Raw genomic sequence first — 17791 nt, 5'->3', positions numbered from 1 at the left:
TTTATCATTGGCGTGAATACTTATTCTGCATTGTTCAGAGAATTTGATCATACTACCGTCCTGTGTGGGTGGGAGATTATCTGCAGGTGCACGCCACGGCCCCCCAGCCTGTGTTAATCAGGCACACAGGGTTGACATGAGCGTACATCCGCTAAACTGCAGAGCAAACACATTCCCCCCAGACGATCATTCTGTGCATCACACAGGGGCCCTTCGCTGGTGGACATATCCCCACTCTGCAAACACTTCTCTACATCCCCAAGGAGCTTTTCACTACCAAACAGATCTCAACCAGCGTCAGTCTGCCCCAGTCAGCTCTTTAGAGAGGGTTGCGGGAGAACTAACACTGGGAGACACTATGACAGTACATATTAAATACATCTTCATAAAATTTCCACAATAAGGGGAAATCTTTGATGGGGAATACTTGTTCTGGTGACAACTAATCAAGGATTTCAATGTCCTCTCGTTTCCTGTTGTGTCTTCAGATAGTAAATGAAGGAAAATCTCACCAATAGTGCACAGACAGCAAAAAGTTGACTGTTCTCTACTCTACTGTGGCGAGTTTTACACATATGCCTGGATACTACAGAGCTGGGAGTATGAGTAAATCTGACAAACTGACTGTAAGTTGGATGGGCCACTAGATCACTTCCATTGACCCCGGGTAGTGCACCCCCCACTATGATTCCCATGGTGTGCTGTCCCAGAAACTAATGAACATCCATTTGCTGATCTCCCCTATCTAGAATGAACATGGATGATATGTGATATGTTACTTCCAGGTTCGGTTGTCACTTTCCCTGGTCCCTGCGGCTGGGGAAGAAGCTAATGAAGCACGATCTGTGCTCTAGTAGCTTCAGTGGAAGGCAGGTGAGACATTTGGAGTCTAATAGACAACCTGTCATAACAAAATGCTATAGTGTAGGGAACATTTGGTTACACTCAAGCACTTAAACCCTTCACAAATGTTGAGCCCCCCACATATATATTAACATAAACACAATCCTCAGGGTGCCTACTTAACCTACAAATACACTACAAACTACATACAGTATGTTACAGATCTTCACACAAGCTGGAGTGAGAACAGTAATTCTAGGGCCATTATTCATGACTTTAAACTGATAACCGGTAAGGTCTTTTAACCCCCCTGACGGTATTCCCGAGTCTGGCTCGGGGTGGAATTTTCATACCAAAAGCGGTATCCCCGAGCCAGACTCGGGACTGCATCGCTGGATCCAGGAGGAGGTTTACTTACCTTCTCCCTCGGATCCAGCGTTGTCTCCCCGCTGTACGAGCGAGCCGTGTCTCGCTCGATGCATCACATCACCGATCTCCATGCCCTGCGAGCGTTGCGACGCACGGGGACGGAGATCGGCGCCAAATTCAAAAAGTGAAACAAACAGTAAACATACAGTATAATGTAATCTTACAGATTACATTGCTGTATGTAAAAATTTCACATCCCCGTTGTCCCTAGTGGTCTGCCCAGTGTCCTGCATGCAGTTTTATGTAATAAAAACTGTTCTTTATGCCTGGAAACTGGAGATTGTCCATAGAAACCAAAACTGTCCTTTTACATCAAAAATGGTTTTAGACCAGCTAGAAAACAGCGATAATAAATTGGAATCACTCGCAGAATTGAGTGATAGCGATTTGTGGGGAGATCCGTCATCAAATACTGAAAAGTAATGACAGTGACAATTCTGCAACTGAGCAAATTTCAGTGTTTTTGATTTGATTACATTATTGAATAATTTTTATTATTGTTATATTATTATTTGGTACAATTATTTATAATTATTTATTATATTATAATTTATGATTTCATTTTTCAAACTTTATTATACCCGGGATGTCTGCTAGACTCTGGTTTGGACAGATTTAAGAGAGTTATTCCTAAGAATTGCAGGACTACAATATAAAACGCCAAATTTTCATGCAAAATAATGGTACCGCTTTTAGCACCTAAAATCCGAAATAATCGTACCGCCAGGGAGGTTAAAGCATCTCCTATGGAAAAATTTTGGTACGGAGGTTTGTCCCCATTCCACAGGCGCATGCAGTTTTAAGGTTGGACATGTTGGATATCTATTAAGTCTTTGCAGCCTAATCTTTTATGTTTAATGGGCAACATATTGGGGGTTATTTATGAAAAGGCAAATCCACTTTGCACTGAAAGTGCATTCACTCTAAATCTAAGGGGTAGATCTGAAATGAGTGGAAACTCTGCTGATTTTATCATCCAATCATTTGCAAGCTAAAATGCATCATTTTTTGATTTTCCTTGCATGTCCTCCTCAGATCTACAGCGACTTTACTTCCAAGTGCACTTGTAGTGCAAAGTGGATTTGCCTTTAGTAAATAACCCCCATTGTGTCTGTGCCCCAAAAAAAACATTCTCTTTATGAGCTGGCTGAAACAGCTTCATAATTGGAACCCCTCCAGGTGTTTTGGATGAGTGGTCCTCTGCTGCGCTCTGTGTCCTGTAGTGATGCAGGGATCATGGGATAGAACCACAGCATGCAGTGTGGCCTAGGCAAGTGTTACATGCTGAACATTTGTAGCAGGTAAATACACTGATAATTAGCAACTGGGAGGAGTACGTATCATTTATTTTTATTGCAGGGATGTCTTTAATGTTAAAGTGATTGTAAGGGTTCGTTTTTTTTTTTTTTTAAATAGCAAACATATCATACTTATCTCCACTGTGCAGCTTGTTTTGCATAGAGTGGCCCCGAACCTCACCCTCTGGGGTCCCCTGGCTGCTGTCGCGGCACCTCCCCACATCAGATAACCCATTAGGAGAAACGCTCTTGTTGCGGGCACACTCCTGAGTCCATAATTCGGCGTCCATATTTGCCGAATGTATGACTCGGCCCCGCCCCCCGATGCCCGTGTTATTGGATTTGATTGACAGCAGTGGGAGCCAATGGCTGTGCTGCAATCAATCTAATCAATCAGGACAGAGACACAAGCTGGGGCTGGTGTGCTCATTCCCATCGTGCAAATTTCGGGGCTCAGGTAAGTATAAGGGGGGTTCGGGGGCGCTGTTGCATTAAAAAATGTTTTTCACCTTGATGCATAGAATGCATCAAGGTGAAAAATGGCAAGGGTTTACAACCCCTTTAAGATTTAAAAAAGCGATGGACTCACTTGAAGATTATGGTATGCTTCATGAAAACAATCAGGTTTAGAGAGGTGACTTATTCCAATATTCCTTTTAAACAAAAAGCTATGGTACATACAGGGACTTTAAGCTAACTTTCTTTGATTACTCCGTGCAATTGAACACAAAACCTCCCCCTCTTGATAAGTAAGGGATGACAGACCTTTCCTGTCAAATTATGGTAGGCAAGGGGGAAAGAGCTTATTTGCTGGTACTGACATTTTTGTTATTTTAAATAAAAAAAAAGCCTTTACAATCACTTGAAGCATGCTTGTTCTTTTGTCTTTGCCATAATTTAAAAAAGCTAATTAAGCCAATTAACCACTTCAGCCCCAGAAGGATTCACCCCCTTCATACCCAGGCCATTTTTTGCGATATGGCACTGCGTTGCTTTAACTGACAATTGTGTGGTTATGCCATGCTGTAGCCAAACAAAATCAAAAAAAAATGTACAAAATCTAAATTTCTTCATTAGTTCCGACCAATGTGTATTCTGCTACAAATTTTTAGTAAAAAAAATCCCAATAAGCGTATATTGATTGGTTTGTGCAAATGTTATTATGTCTACAAACTATGGGATATTTTGTATGGCCTTTCTATTTTTATTTTTACTAGTAATGACGGCGTTCAGCGATTTTTAGTGGGACTGCGACATTGCAGCGGACAAATTGGACACTAAGTGACACTTTTTGAGGACCGGTGACACTAATACAGTGATCAGTGCTAAAAAGAAAAAAGCACTCACTGTACTAATGACACTGGCAGGGCAGGGGTTAACATCAGGGGCAATCAAAGGGTTAAGTGTGCTCCTAGGGAATGCTTTCTAACTGTGTGGGGGATGGCTTAACTGGAAGAAGAAAGATCTGTGTTCCTGTTTAGCAGAAACACAAGACCTCTATTTTTCTCTCTGACAGAACGGCAGTCTGCCTTGTTTACATAGGCAGATCGCACATTCTGCCTCTCCTGTCAATGATCAGCGGGTCCCAGTGGACATTGTGTCCCTCAAACCTGCTGATTAGCTCCCAGTGTGTCCAATCACCGGGTACTGGATATCTGCCGGAACCCACTGATTGTCGGACAGAGACACAGAACAAAGCTTGTAATCATGTGACAGTTTCACCATCTATACCTAGGAACTATAGAGATCGATAACCTTGATTCAGAAGGCAGATATCACATAGTAGATCCAATGGGTGAAAAAGCATACAGTAGTCATTTGTTTTGTGGTTGGCTAGGAATAAACCAGTGACCCATGTAGCAAATAGCACATAAGAAAGAAATGTCTTCAAAGTCTGATCATTCAGAAAAGAAAGAACTTGTCTTCTATGTGTATATATTTAGCTCTGCCCATGAATATCCTGTGCCCACTATCTTTCCTTTACCTTTAGCATATAGAAGATGTGTCTCCGTGATTTGTTCTTCATATCCCATGGGCTGAAAAGAAAAAACATGATTAAAGTGTTGAAATTTGATTACTGAAGGCTGATATTGAGACAGAAACATATAATTCTGTCAATTGTATGTAAAAAAAGCAAATGGGATTTTCACGTACCTAGTATTACATTCAATGGTGAGATTATATATCGGCCTGGAGTTTAATAGTAATGTGGAATTTAAGAGAATTTGACATTTGAAAAAACATTTTGATAGAGTGGGAAAGGTTGGTAACACTCTTACATCTTTATTGCTGTTTGTGTGCCAGTGTGTAGATTTTTCATAAATTCCTGTCCTACTATAGTACCCTGTTTCCCCTAAAATAAGACCTAGCATGAGTGTCGGTGATGGCTGCAATATAAGCCCTACCCTGAGAATAAGACATAGAAGGACTTTAACCAGGGCTTATTTGGGGGGTAGGGCTTATATTGCAGCCATCGTCGACAATCACGCTAGGTCTTATTTTAGGGGAAACAGGGGTAATACAAAAGCCTGTATTGCTAACTGTGTTCTTGTTGAAGATATTTTCCTTATTCCTATTCTAGTGACAAAACATGTAGTGAAAAATAAAGCTTTTGTGTGGATCACTAAACATTTAAAATACCATTTATTGTCCCCTTCCCCTTCAGGGCTGGGCCAAACCGGCGGACTTCTGGCACTGTTTGAGGCGGACACATTTGTTTACATTGTGAAGAACTTTGACCCATGACACATCCATCATGGGGTACAGGACAGCCAATTGAGACATTTCAGCACATGGACATACGCCCTACCTTATAAATAGACCTGATCTGGTGACCATTTTACATTCTGTCTTTTGTCAGTGTAGGGAAAGGACGCTGTGTGGAGCAGGGACAGTCAGTCTAATCACTAGCTAGCTAATTAGCTATTACTATTAGGTCCACAAAATTCCTTTTAAAGGACTGGTATAGGTGTACAGTATATAGGGTTGTAATACACTTATAATATACTTTCAAATATAGAAAGTATATTATGGTGCACTGCTGTGCTGCTGAATGCTGACCGATTCTGCAGCTGTCTTTTATCAGTGTAGGGACTGAGGGACAGTTTGGTGTTTGGAGCAGGGACAGTCTGCAAATCACTAGCTACTAGGTCCACAAAGGTCCTTTTACTGGTATAGGTGTACAGTATATAGGGTTGTACACGTATAATATACTTTCTTTCAAATATAGAAAGCATATTATACTTCACTGCTGTGCTGCTGAGTGCTGACCGATTCTTCAGCTGTCGTTTCTCAGTGTAGAGAGGGACTGTTTGGTTTTTGGAGCAGGGACAGTCTGCAATTCACTAGCTACTAGCTAGCTACTACTAGGTCCACAAGGTCCTTTTAAGGACTGGTATAGGTGTACTATTTGGTGTGCAGTATATAGGGGTGTAATACAAGTCTAAAATACTTGCAAATATAGAAAGCATAGTATAGTGCATTTCCACTGTGCAGCATTGTGACTGCTGAGCGGTTCTGCAGCGATACTACAAAGAGTGACAAGGGGTAAGGGCCGGGCAGAGGGAGGGGCTCAAGCACAGGTTGGCACACTGGGACACTGGCACAGGACTGCGCTGCCCTGAATGTGGCACTGATCCTCTCCTGCACCTCCTACATAGCCTGGCCTGACCTTGCCTCTCCTCCATGGCCTTCATGCGCTCCTGAATTGTGAAAATTTCACAGATAAAAAAAGAATACTTGTCGTCGATCCTAGATTCACTGAATACTTTTGTTATGTCAGTGTCCATGTTGTGGGACCATGTGTGCACAGCTAGCAAGTATTTTGTGGCTGAAAATATGACCTGGAGGTTTTTAAGGTTCGTCTGCCATTAAAGTCAAAGGGGCCCACCGCGAACCTTGCGGTTTGCAAGCTTTTGTACTTTTGGATGTGTATTATTTATAATTATATTATTATTAATTTGGTCTCTTTCCGGAACTTTTAGGTTGTTGCCTGAGCCTTTCTTATAAGTGTGTCTATATTTAACTTGAGGGTACATCTTGGTCCGGCAGCTGTAAGTATCTCTAGCTTATGATGATGAAGGGGGATTTGATTGTTTAGGAGACTGAACACCATGGCTGATATCTTAATTAGATAATTATTTTGACAGATATATCTTGTTGAATGCTACTCCTGGATCTTGGGTTTGCACAGGCACCATCCACTTGTCCCCTAAATTCGATCTAAGGGTGATACACCTCCTCCATGGTACGGGCCTCCTTTCAATGTTGGCCTGACTTGTGTTATACATATGTAAGCGAGTCTGATTCTGAGTAGAATTATGATGGAATATTTATTGATAATGTACATATACTGTAATATTTGGAGTCTATACTTGAAGGATTTGACTTGTATACCTCTGCTCTCCCATTTTTGGTCCTTTTAGGTTCTATGGTTCATATTTACCTGGTTACATAGTTACTAAGGTTGAATAAAGACACAAGTCCATCCAGTTCAACCTGAGTGAGTGTCTACAATTGTCCCTATCCCTGTACATTGCACACTCACATTGGTCCCTACCCTCAAGGAGCCCACAATCCAAGGTCCCCATTCATGTACTAGGGCCAATTTTGGACAGAAGCCAATTAACCTACCTGCATGTCTTTGGAATGTGGGAGGAAACCGGAGTACCCGGAGGAAACCCACGCAGGCACAGGGAGAACATGCAAACTCCAGGCAGGTAGTGTCGTGGTTGGGATACGAACCAACGACCTTTCTTACTGCTAGGTGAGAGTGCTAACCACTACACCACTGTGCTGCCCTGAGGAAGCCATCGGTGAAACTCATCAACCAGTATCTATGATGTTGACTACAAAAGTATACCAGAACATGGAAGGGTGTTTTTTAATGAATTTTTTGTATAGTTTGTATTTTGTATCAATAAAATTAGAAATGTATTATAAATTGTTTGTATATCTTGTTCAGGTACCGGTATAGTCCATTCTCTCCTTCTCACTTTTTTTGTTTATGGTTTCACCACTCATCTAAGCTATGGGTACAATTGGAATTAAATTCTATAGATCTCTGTGCCCTTCCATGGACTTTGCTTATTCTACAAAAGGGCCTCTCAATTCCAGCAAATCTTATTAGGCAAATACTACACTACCCATCTATAGAATATCGAAACAATTGAGCCCCATGACCCCCTTCTTTGGAACACAGAAGAATTATTCAGGTCCTTCAGTCGAGTCCATTATTAATGGTAGCCTCTTCGTCTATGATGCTTTCTTATAATCCCGCGCAGTGGCTACAGAGGCATCAAGTTTTGTCTTTTATATGATCTATCCTATCAAAACAAGATATCTATGCCAAACCAACTGCCTTTGAATCTTTGTTGTTGCAAGAGGAGCCGCTATCACACTCGGTCTCTGCATTATACTCTATTCTTTAAAGACAGCGAAGCAGGATGTGTTTAGACACTTTCTTGCTGCAGCTAGAGCAGTCATTTTGTAAAATTGGAAATCAACGATGGTACCCTCCCTGGGGGAATGGGCAATTAAACTTAACTATATTTGAGATCTAGAAGGTCTGTTGGCGCACGAAGGGGGAAGAAAAGAACAGTTTTCTCATACTTAGTTTGTTTGGTCTAAGTTTTGACATTCATCTGAGTTTCTAAATTGGATTAAGGGAAATTCTACCACTGTTTAGCTATGTTGGAGTGAGTAAGTATAACTGTTCTCGTTTTCATAACTTAGCTCCCCCCCCCTTTTTTTTTTCTTGAAATGTTGGATTGTTTATACTATAATCACAACATCCAATCTGTTTTATAAGCTAATATGAAGCACCTTTTTTACTTTAGATATTTATAAATAACCCCTGTCAGGTTTTTTCATTGGTGTCTGTACCCCTGTTAGAGAGATTCAACCTCTCTCTTGGTCCTGTTTGCTAATATCATCAAAAGTGAAAGTAAAAGAACTCTTACTAAATAGGAATCAGATCTAAATTTCACATTTACAGAGGATTGGTGGAAATCAGCCTTCAAGGAAATCTCCAGAGCTTCCCACTGCCTCAGTCACTGGAAAATGGTGCGTACGATCTACAATAGATGACAATACAACCTCCCCATAGATTAGCGAAAATATTTCCTGACAGGTCTCCCCTTCGCTGACGCAACTGTGGGCAGGCAGGCCACCTCCTACATACATGGTAGGGATGCCCAAGCCTTAAAAGATTTTGCAACCAGGTTTTTCAACTTATCTCCTCAATTATGGAATGTACAGCAAAACACAGCCCAATCCCGAACTCACACTTCTTCATATAGGTACTAAGAGATTCCCACCAAATTTCATGTATTACTAGCCGCTCGCACACTAGTGCTCCAAAATTGGAAGGGTACTAAATGTATCAATATCTCAGATGTAAAAATACTAGTCCAACGAAACGACACCTTTGAAAGACTAATAGCTAAATACTCCCTTTCATACACGTCCTTTGACAAATCTTGGAAAATATGGGCTGAAAATTGTTTGAACCCATAGACACAGGCATCATATCTCGCTGACATTGTTGTTAATACAGTCACTACTTACTCCTAATCTTGCATATCTTGCTTATGTGTTCTATCATGCGTTCCAACGCTAAGCATGTGGTCACAATTGTGTGTTTTTCTTGTTTTGTTACTGCTTGAAAAACAATAAAAATCTATTGGAAAAAAAGTGAAAGTAAAAGAAAATCTCAAATTTTGGGTTGTCTCCAGAACAGCAATAGAGGGGGAAAGGTCAGATCATCCAAAGGGGATATTAGTTCTGGTAACAATCAGGGATTCCTTCACTTTGAGGGGGACTTTTTCTGACTTCCTGTTTTACCTATATTTCTGCTTTAACCTTCATGTTGACTCCTCACCTTGACCACTATGGTTTTTTCAATGGAATCCAATCTGTGTTCCTTTGTTATCAGAAGAGGGTCTTCCTTGCAGTCCCCTTCAATTTCCAGAGATCCACTTTTTATATGAATCTTGATTTCATCTAAAAAATTAAATAGGATGGCTTTATCATCCAACCAGATACCTCATTATTAAATACAAATATCTTAATTATTTCTATATTTTGGCTATTACTTTTTAATTACACAGCATCAGTGAATAGTAATTTAATTGTTAATGTTCGTAGCTAAAGCTATATCAGAATATCAGATCATGTGAATGGATGGGGGGAGGGGGGTTCAGAAACATGAAACAAGAGGCACAGCACAGTCTGGCAGCTTATTTTTTTTTTCAAGTAAACCATATAAAATAACTTCTTCTTAAAAAATGGCATGTGTATAAACAGTACATATGTTTTGCTTTTTTGCTTACAGCCCACAGGAAAACATTTTCCTTCCTGGGCATCAGGAAGGGCTTCGAAGCATTAGGGCATATATTTTGAATGCTCTAATTTATATCCCTGCTAACTGAGCTTAAAGCTGGCTATACGTTATACAATTTTCTTATTCAATTTGCTTTAGATTTACCTTCAACTATGTAGTGCAAGGGCCTTCCTGATAGCATACAAATTGAAAGTGTTTAGGTTTGACCTCCATATTATATGGTTTTGAAAAAAAATCTAAAGGAAAATTATACATGAAGATTCTGTAATGTATGGCCAGCCTTATGTATTGTTTCATGGTGGCCACATAACTGTTGCACACCTTTTCTGTTGGTGAACTTTTTATCCAGAACTCCGTTATATACAGGCTAATCATTGCTTTCTAAATTCTACATCATACCCATTCGGGTTGATTTACTAAAGGCAATTAGGCTGTTCACTTAGCAAAGTAAATTTTTACATTGCAATGAAATTTTCCCTGGGCTTAGTGCATAACGTGAAGCGCTGATGACTTATATCATTCATTTATATTCAAGCAAAAAACATGTTGCTTCATTTTTATTGCACGTGATTGGGTATTCTTTGCAAAGTTAATTCTTACCACATTTACTAAGCTAAAGATAAATTACCATAACAGGTGAAGGTACTCTATTCCTTAAGTACATCAACCACATGGCATTCATGTTTTGCACAGATATAGCTCTGTATTTTAGGCTTCAGATTTTAATCTTTAGCTTACTTAGCGAGGAAACTCAGGGATTCTCGGTCCTCATCTCCTTAAAGGATACGTTCAACTTTTGAAAAAAATAATAACTGCACTTTTTTTGCATGTTTCTAAGGAGCCGGTAGAGCTTTACACCTGTGAGCAGCAGATCAGAGGTCCAATGTCAGGCTCTTGCAGACTCTCAGGACAGCTGTCTGCTCATACCTTCCTTACAGACAAGAGAGAAGAAAGATCACCAGTGCCCTCACATTTCATTGAGAACTACAAACCATCAGCCACAAACAGTCTATTAATTAACAGTAAACTGTCAATGAATGATGTGGCCAAATGAGCGGAGGCCCACACAGCCTTGCTGATTTCAAATTGTGACAGTGAGTGAAGGGAGAAGATCCCCTGACCCCTGTCACCAGAGGTGCATGTTGAACATGTAACATGTCACACCCCAAATATGGGTGTAACATATAACATGTTCAGAAAGGTGAACTTAGGCTTTAAGTTTCATACTAAAGCTGACCACATGAATTCTGAGCCTTTATATAAAATCAGCCTTCCTGAGTTTTTTTCACGAGTACCTATACAATACTATTAGTATATGTGTTAGGATCTACCCCATCATCCAATTTTACCTAGTACAGCTTTAGTCAAAAGTAGATGAGAGCTATAAAGCAATGAATTACAGCATGCTGGCAGAGCAGCCAGCTTCCCTTCCTGGGTAAAAGGAAAACATATTGTAATACATTTTAACAGTACTTAGTTTTGTAGCTGTGGCATCCCAGCTGAAGTGGCTGACATGACCATCACAGACACATCGGGCTTGATCTTTGCCTTGGACTGTATGGATACCATCAACTTCAGATAGAGACACTACCACCTGTAAGGATGAGATAGCACTTTAGAAAGAGAGATCTGACAAACGTACAGTATCTATGTGGAATTGTTTAAATTATCAGTTCAAATTGCAGCATCAAAAAAATTCTCTTCTAAACTGTAAGCTGTTGAAACTGAAGCAGGCCATAGATGGTTCGACTCTCGGCCAGTTCAGGCCCATGATTACTATGCTTGAAGTTTGAATAAAAACTATGATTTAACTGAGTTTCTATACATGAAGCACTTTTACATTACTAATGTTGTATTTGTGCAAAGTGCTGCTCAAAACCCAAAGTAGACATTAACAACAAAGATGTTCCATGGTACCTCTTTTCTAAGCTGCTTAAATAATATTTTTGATTGATTGCTATGGGTTACTGCAAGATACTACTTATTATAGTATGTGATTAGGTGGAGCTACTGACTAATTGGTCTTACCAAAATACATTTCTTCTCATAGCTGAAGATCTGGGCATCAATTTTAAATTTCTCTCCTTGCACCACAGAGTAAGGTATAACTAGGTCAATGAAAAAAGACTGGAAGGTGATGAGCCCAACATTTCGGATCTCCCCAATACCAGATTTTCCCAGGCACACGGCATCCGTCTCCCATTTGGTGATACTGTCTGGTGTATTCAGGTTTAGCACAGTGTGGCCTTCTGGGCTGTGAGGGAAAAGAAGAGACTGATGAAGCCAAACTGCTTAACACATAATTGAAACAATTTTTATATGGAACTGTTTTATCTGTGAATAAATTACTAAAGTTGCATAAATACTTGTATGATCCGCCTACACCTGCTGTGCTACAAAGAGTTTGACAACATCTTTCAAAATCTGCAAGTTTTCAGCTGCTGCCACTAAGGTCTTCTTTCTGCTAGTTGAGATATAATGAATAGGGATGGCCCAACTGTTTGGCCAGCGGTCGGTTCGCGGGGAATTTTGCGTGTTCGCCCGATCGGTGGACTATTGCTGCTGTTCGCCCGGTGGACATATGTGTTTACAGTGTGAAAGAACTTTGACCCATGATGACACATCCATCATGGGGTACAGGACAGCCAATTGAGACATTTCAGCACATGGACAATTGGACATTCCCCCTACCTTATAAATAGACCTGATCTGGCGGCCATTTTACATTCTGTCTTATGTCAGTTTAGGGACAGGACGATGTGTGGAGCAGGGAGAGACTGTAGTGACACAAATCGCTAACTATTAGGTCCACAAAAGTCCTTTTAAGGACTGGTATAGGTGTAGTACAGTATATAGGGTTCAGTGCACTGCTGTGCTGGTGATTGCAGCAGCCTGTCTTTTGTCAGTGTAGGGACAGGACGCTGTGTGGAGCAGGGACAGTCAGTTTAATCACTAGCTATTACTATTAGGTCCACAAAGTTCCTTTTAAGGACTGGTATAGGTGTACAGTATATAGGGTTGTACACGTATAATATACTTTCTTCCAATATATGGAAAGAATATTATACTTGACTGCTGCTCGATTCTGCAGCTGTCTTTTATCAGTGTAAGGACTGAGGGACAGTCTGCAAATCACTAGCTACTAGGTCCACAAAGGTCCTTTTAAGGACTGGTATAGGTGTACAATATATCTGGTGCAGGGCTGTGCTGCAGATTACTGCCCTGTTCTGCAGAAGTCCTTTATCAGTGTAGGGACTGAGGGACAGTCTGCAAATCACTAGCTACAAGGTTCACAAAGGTCCTTGTAAGGACTGGTATAGGTGTACAATATATAGGGTTGTGGTGCACTGCTGCTGACTGCTGCCCTATTCTGCAACAGTCTTATCAGTGTAGGGACTAAGGGACAGTCTGCAAATCACTAGCTACTAGGTCCACAAAGGTCCTTTTAAGGACTGGTATAGGTGTACTATTTGGTGTGCAGTATATAGGTGTGTAATACATGTATAAAACACTTGCACATATAGAAAGCATAGTATAGTGCATTTCCACTGTGCAGAATTGTGACTGCTGAGTGGTTCTGCAGCGATACTACAAAGAGTGACAAACGCAATAAAAAAAAAGTATTATAACTGGTGTGATAAACCATTGGCCCCCAAAAACGACAGATTGAAGCGGGGTGTTATATACCTTCTTCCACATACATACTGCACTTCTCTAGAGACTTTTGTCACAGGGTCATTTAAAAAATGACAGTCAGAGGAAGAGGCAGGCCCTTCCGCAGGGGTGGTAGGGGTAGGGCAGGAGCAACAGGCTTGAGCCAAATTGGCAAATTGCAGAAGGTGCGTGCGATTACGTCAAAGGACGCACCAGACTTGGTTGAGTGGCTCACTCAGCCTTACTCTTCTGCACCCTCCTCATCCTCTCGATCTGTACTCTCTTCTTCACTCTCTGCTATGTGCACCCCCAAAGACACTACCACCAACACCACCACCACATACCTTCCTCTTGAGTCACAGGAATTATTTTCCGATCCATATCAAGACATTTCTGATGCGCAGCCACTCTTGGCATTGGGTCAGGAAGAGGAGGTAGCAACAACCACCACTCAGGAGTCTGACGACAGTACCCAGATCAGCCCAAGGAGGAGCTTGGTCCCCGCTGTTGCTGCCTACTCCGAGATCTCTACTTATAGCGGTGGGGAAGGTGACGTCGATGATGACGTGTCTAGTGATGTCACGTGGGTGCCCACAAGAGAGGAAGAGGAGGGGAGTTCAGATGGAGATATGGACCAGCAGATAGGGAGGAGAAGCAGGAAGAACTTAGATTTCACAGGAGGGACAAAGCAGACTGCGAATGTATCAGGAGCGAGGCATCAACCATGTACGGTCACATCTGGTGCTCCCAGGACGCCAGCACATGGCTCCACAGTGTGGGCTTTTTTCAACGTGTCCGCTCCTGACAATAGTGTTGCCATCTGCAATCCTTACAGTCAACGCATACGTCGCGGTAAGCCCAACACTCATCTAGGGACAACCGCCTTAAGAAGGCACCATCACCGAAGCTGCCATCACCGAGCCCAGTGGGAGCAACGGAACACACAAAGCAACACTCCAGGCTCTCACCGTCCAGCCTCGTCTTCTACTTCTCCTTCTCCTCTCTCCTCACAATTGTCCTCCACTCCACCTTCCATCACACCATCCTCACGTTTTTCTGCAAAAAGGCAAGCTTCTGTGGGCCAAATGTTCGAGCGTAAAAAAATTATAACGCCGGATAAACTCTTGCCCAATAGTTGACGGCTGGCTTGTCAGAACTGATAGCTCGCCAACTACTGCCATATAAACTGGTGGACTCGGAGGCCGTTCGAAAATTTGTGGCCATTGGAACACCACAATGGAAGGTCCCAGGAAGGAAGTATTTCTCACAGAAGGGCATCCCAGAGCTATATGGCCATGTTCAGCGGCAAATGAATGTTGTTGGGCGTGATGGGGAGAGGAGAACGAGGATGACGACATTATCCTGGATGATGAGCAAGAGCCAGGCCACCACACCGCTTGCAGTTTACTGCAAATGGGGGCCTTCATGCTCCAGTGTTTTAACAGGGACCCCCGTATAAAAAGCATAAGGATCAAGGACCAGTACTGGGTGGCAACATACTTAGACCCCCGGTACAAACACAAAATGGCGGAAATGTTACCACCGTCACAGAGGGCTGTCAGAATGGAGCACTTCCAGGCCTTGCTTCGAGAAATGCTGCATTCTGCTTTTGCATGCGCTGGCAGAGGAGGAATTCCCACTCCCAGAGAAAGAGTTGCAGGTACCAATCCAACAGCGCCTGCAAGAAGAGGCCAGTTTGAAGATGTGTTGGTGACTTCTGATATAAGGTCATTCTTTCAGCCGACCCATCGACAGGTCTCATCCGGATCCAGCATCAGGGAACGCCTAGAACAACAGGTGTCCGACTACATTGGGTTAACAGCCGATGTGGACGCTCTGAGGAGTGATGAACCCCTGGACTACTGGGTGGGCAGGCTTGACCTCTGGCCAGAGCTTGCCCAATTTGCAATGGAACTGTTGGCTTGCCCCTCATCCAGTGTCCTGTCCAAAAGGACGTTTAGTGCAGCAGGGGGGATCGTGACCGATAAGCGCACTCGCCTAGCTCACGACAGTGTTGAAATTAATGTGGCATGGATCGCGGAGGAATTCAACACATGTGACCAGTAGACCATGTATATCTCTATAAACAATTTATTTAATCAAGCACACAGGCCTTTTTCTACATTTGGCTCACTTCCTTGTCCAAAAAAAGCACACCGTACTATATGCCCGTACCCTCCTGTTTGAAGAGGTTGAGCGGTGTCATATTTTTGGGGCCCAGCAGCGAGTTGCTGGTATCAGTGCTGGTGTCAGTGCACTCTATCTTGGCGCTGGTGTCAGTGCACTCTATAACGGCGCTGGTGTCAGTGCACTCTATCACGGGGCTGGTGTCAGTGCACTCTATCACGGGGCTGGTGTCAGTGCACTCTATCACGGGGCTGGTGTCAGTGCACTCTATCACGGGGCTGGTGTCAGTGCACTCTATATCATGGGGCTGGTGTCAGTGCGCTCTATATCACGGTGCTGGCATCAGCGCTCTATATCACGGTGCTGGCGTCAGTGCTCTATATCACGGTGCTGGTGTCAGTGCTCTATATCATGGTGCTGGTGTCAGTGCACTTTATCACGGTGCTGGTGATCATCTCCTGCGCCCTCTTCATAGCCTACCCTGACCTTTCCTCTCCTCCATTGCCTTCATGCACTCCTGAATTGTCAAAATTTCACAGATAAAAAAAGAATGCTTGTAGTTGTCGATCCCAGATTCACTTCATACATGTGTTATGTCAGTGGCCATGTGGTGGGACTATGTGTGCACAGCTAGTAAGTATTTTGTGGCTGAAAATATGACATGTAGGTTTTTAAAGTTCACCTGCCATTGAAGTCAATGGGGCCCGCCGCAAACTTTGCGGTTCGCAAACTCTTGGCCGCGTTCGCGTAACGTCCCGTCAGAAGTTCGTCCATCTCTAATAATGAATATATGGTGGCCACATTAATGATGGATTTCCACCCATGGAGCCTGTAGGCACAACACTTTTGGTACCCGAAAGTTACACCCGTCTGCAAATAACTTTTTGTTTGTTGAATTCTCACACTGCCAGAGACATTTTTGCATTTTTTTTGCCCACCTGTTTAAGGCCTGGGTCACACCTATGCATTTTTTAGTTCATTTTCAGCAACATACTATAGTCCATTTAATATGGTTTCCTATGGGTCACATTCACATCTGTGCATTTTATGGAAAGGGCCAGTGACCAGTAGGTTGTGTTTTAGTTTCCATAGACTTCAATGGATCAAAAACGTGTATTGAAAAACGCAAAATTCACCTCGAATATGAACAACTGCAACGTGCATAGATGTGAACTAGGCCTTAAGGAAAAGCTCATCTTTCTAGAAAAAAATGCACATATTTTTTCAGAAAAACTGTGCACTTATTTCTTTTACCTTCAGGAGCTTGGAAAGCCCAGCACCCGCAATCAGTAGATCACGAGTGCAATATCAGGCTTCTGCAGACAAGCACCGTAGGTTTCAGCCTGTACCTCCACACAGATTGTCAGTTTGAAAACTGCAGGGATTGTGAATGTACTACAGTGCCATCGCCCTCAGAACTACAAGCCATCTGCCAGTAGTTGTAGTTCATTAATTCACAGGAAACTGATGCAGCTGTGTGGGTGAAGCCCCGAACAGCTAAGCTCTTTTCAAATGACAGCGGGTACTTCAAAGGTGATGCAATGTAAGTCCCTATGCCTGTTAAATCTATCCAAGTAGAGGGGAGGGAGACCAGAGAAGTCAATTTGCTGCTCTCCACTTCCTTTGACTGACCCGGAAGCAATGTCTAAAAACTGCGACTAAGGCTCTCACCAAAATGCGTCAGTTTTTATTTTATTATCACTCTTATGTAGTCAATAAAATTAGCAATTTGGAATACAGGGTTGCCTGCTTCATCTATTCGTTTATCCTGTTCCGGTGTGTGAGGACACTGAGCCCGGGAACCTGTGTGTGGATCTTGCATTTGAATCAGGCTCTACCTCGCAGTGAGCGCTGCACCTACTAGACTTTCTTCAACTTTTTATACATTGCTTTTAGGTCAGTGAAAGGAAGTGTAAATCAGCAAATTGACTTCTCTGGTCTCCATCCCCTCTACCTGGAGGCACCTGCTTTACTCATCCCAGGTCCACCAATGGACATGCAGAGCCTGGGAAACATGACAGGGGCCCACACAGGGGGGGACCAGGAGTAATGGGTGTATGTGGAAGTGTTGCAGTGGATGCACAGCCTCCAGATTGCT

The 17791-nt window shown here is 42.5% G+C and overlaps 1 protein-coding gene across 1 annotated transcript in view; it reads right to left on the bottom strand.

Moving 5' to 3' along the window:
- The window catches only part of LOC143930663 (alpha-2-macroglobulin-like protein 1), a 177732-nt gene that overhangs the window by 70564 nt on the left and 89377 nt on the right, over positions 1–17791 (bottom strand). Inside the window, exons 19-22 of the mRNA XM_077455162.1 lie at positions 11941–12166; positions 11386–11506; positions 9451–9572; positions 4555–4606 (exon numbers count right to left, since the gene is read on the bottom strand). Coding sequence (XP_077311288.1) covers positions 4555–4606; positions 9451–9572; positions 11386–11506; positions 11941–12166 — 521 coding nt within the window. The remainder of the gene's footprint in view (positions 1–4554; positions 4607–9450; positions 9573–11385; positions 11507–11940; positions 12167–17791) is intronic.

Source organism: Lithobates pipiens, unplaced genomic scaffold, assembly GCF_037356315.1.
Source record: "Lithobates pipiens isolate NorthernLeopardFrog02 unplaced genomic scaffold, aLitPip1_a1.2 Scaffold_25, whole genome shotgun sequence".
NCBI lineage: Eukaryota > Metazoa > Chordata > Amphibia > Anura > Ranidae > Lithobates > Lithobates pipiens.
This window is presented reverse-complemented; position numbering and strand designations above follow the sequence as displayed.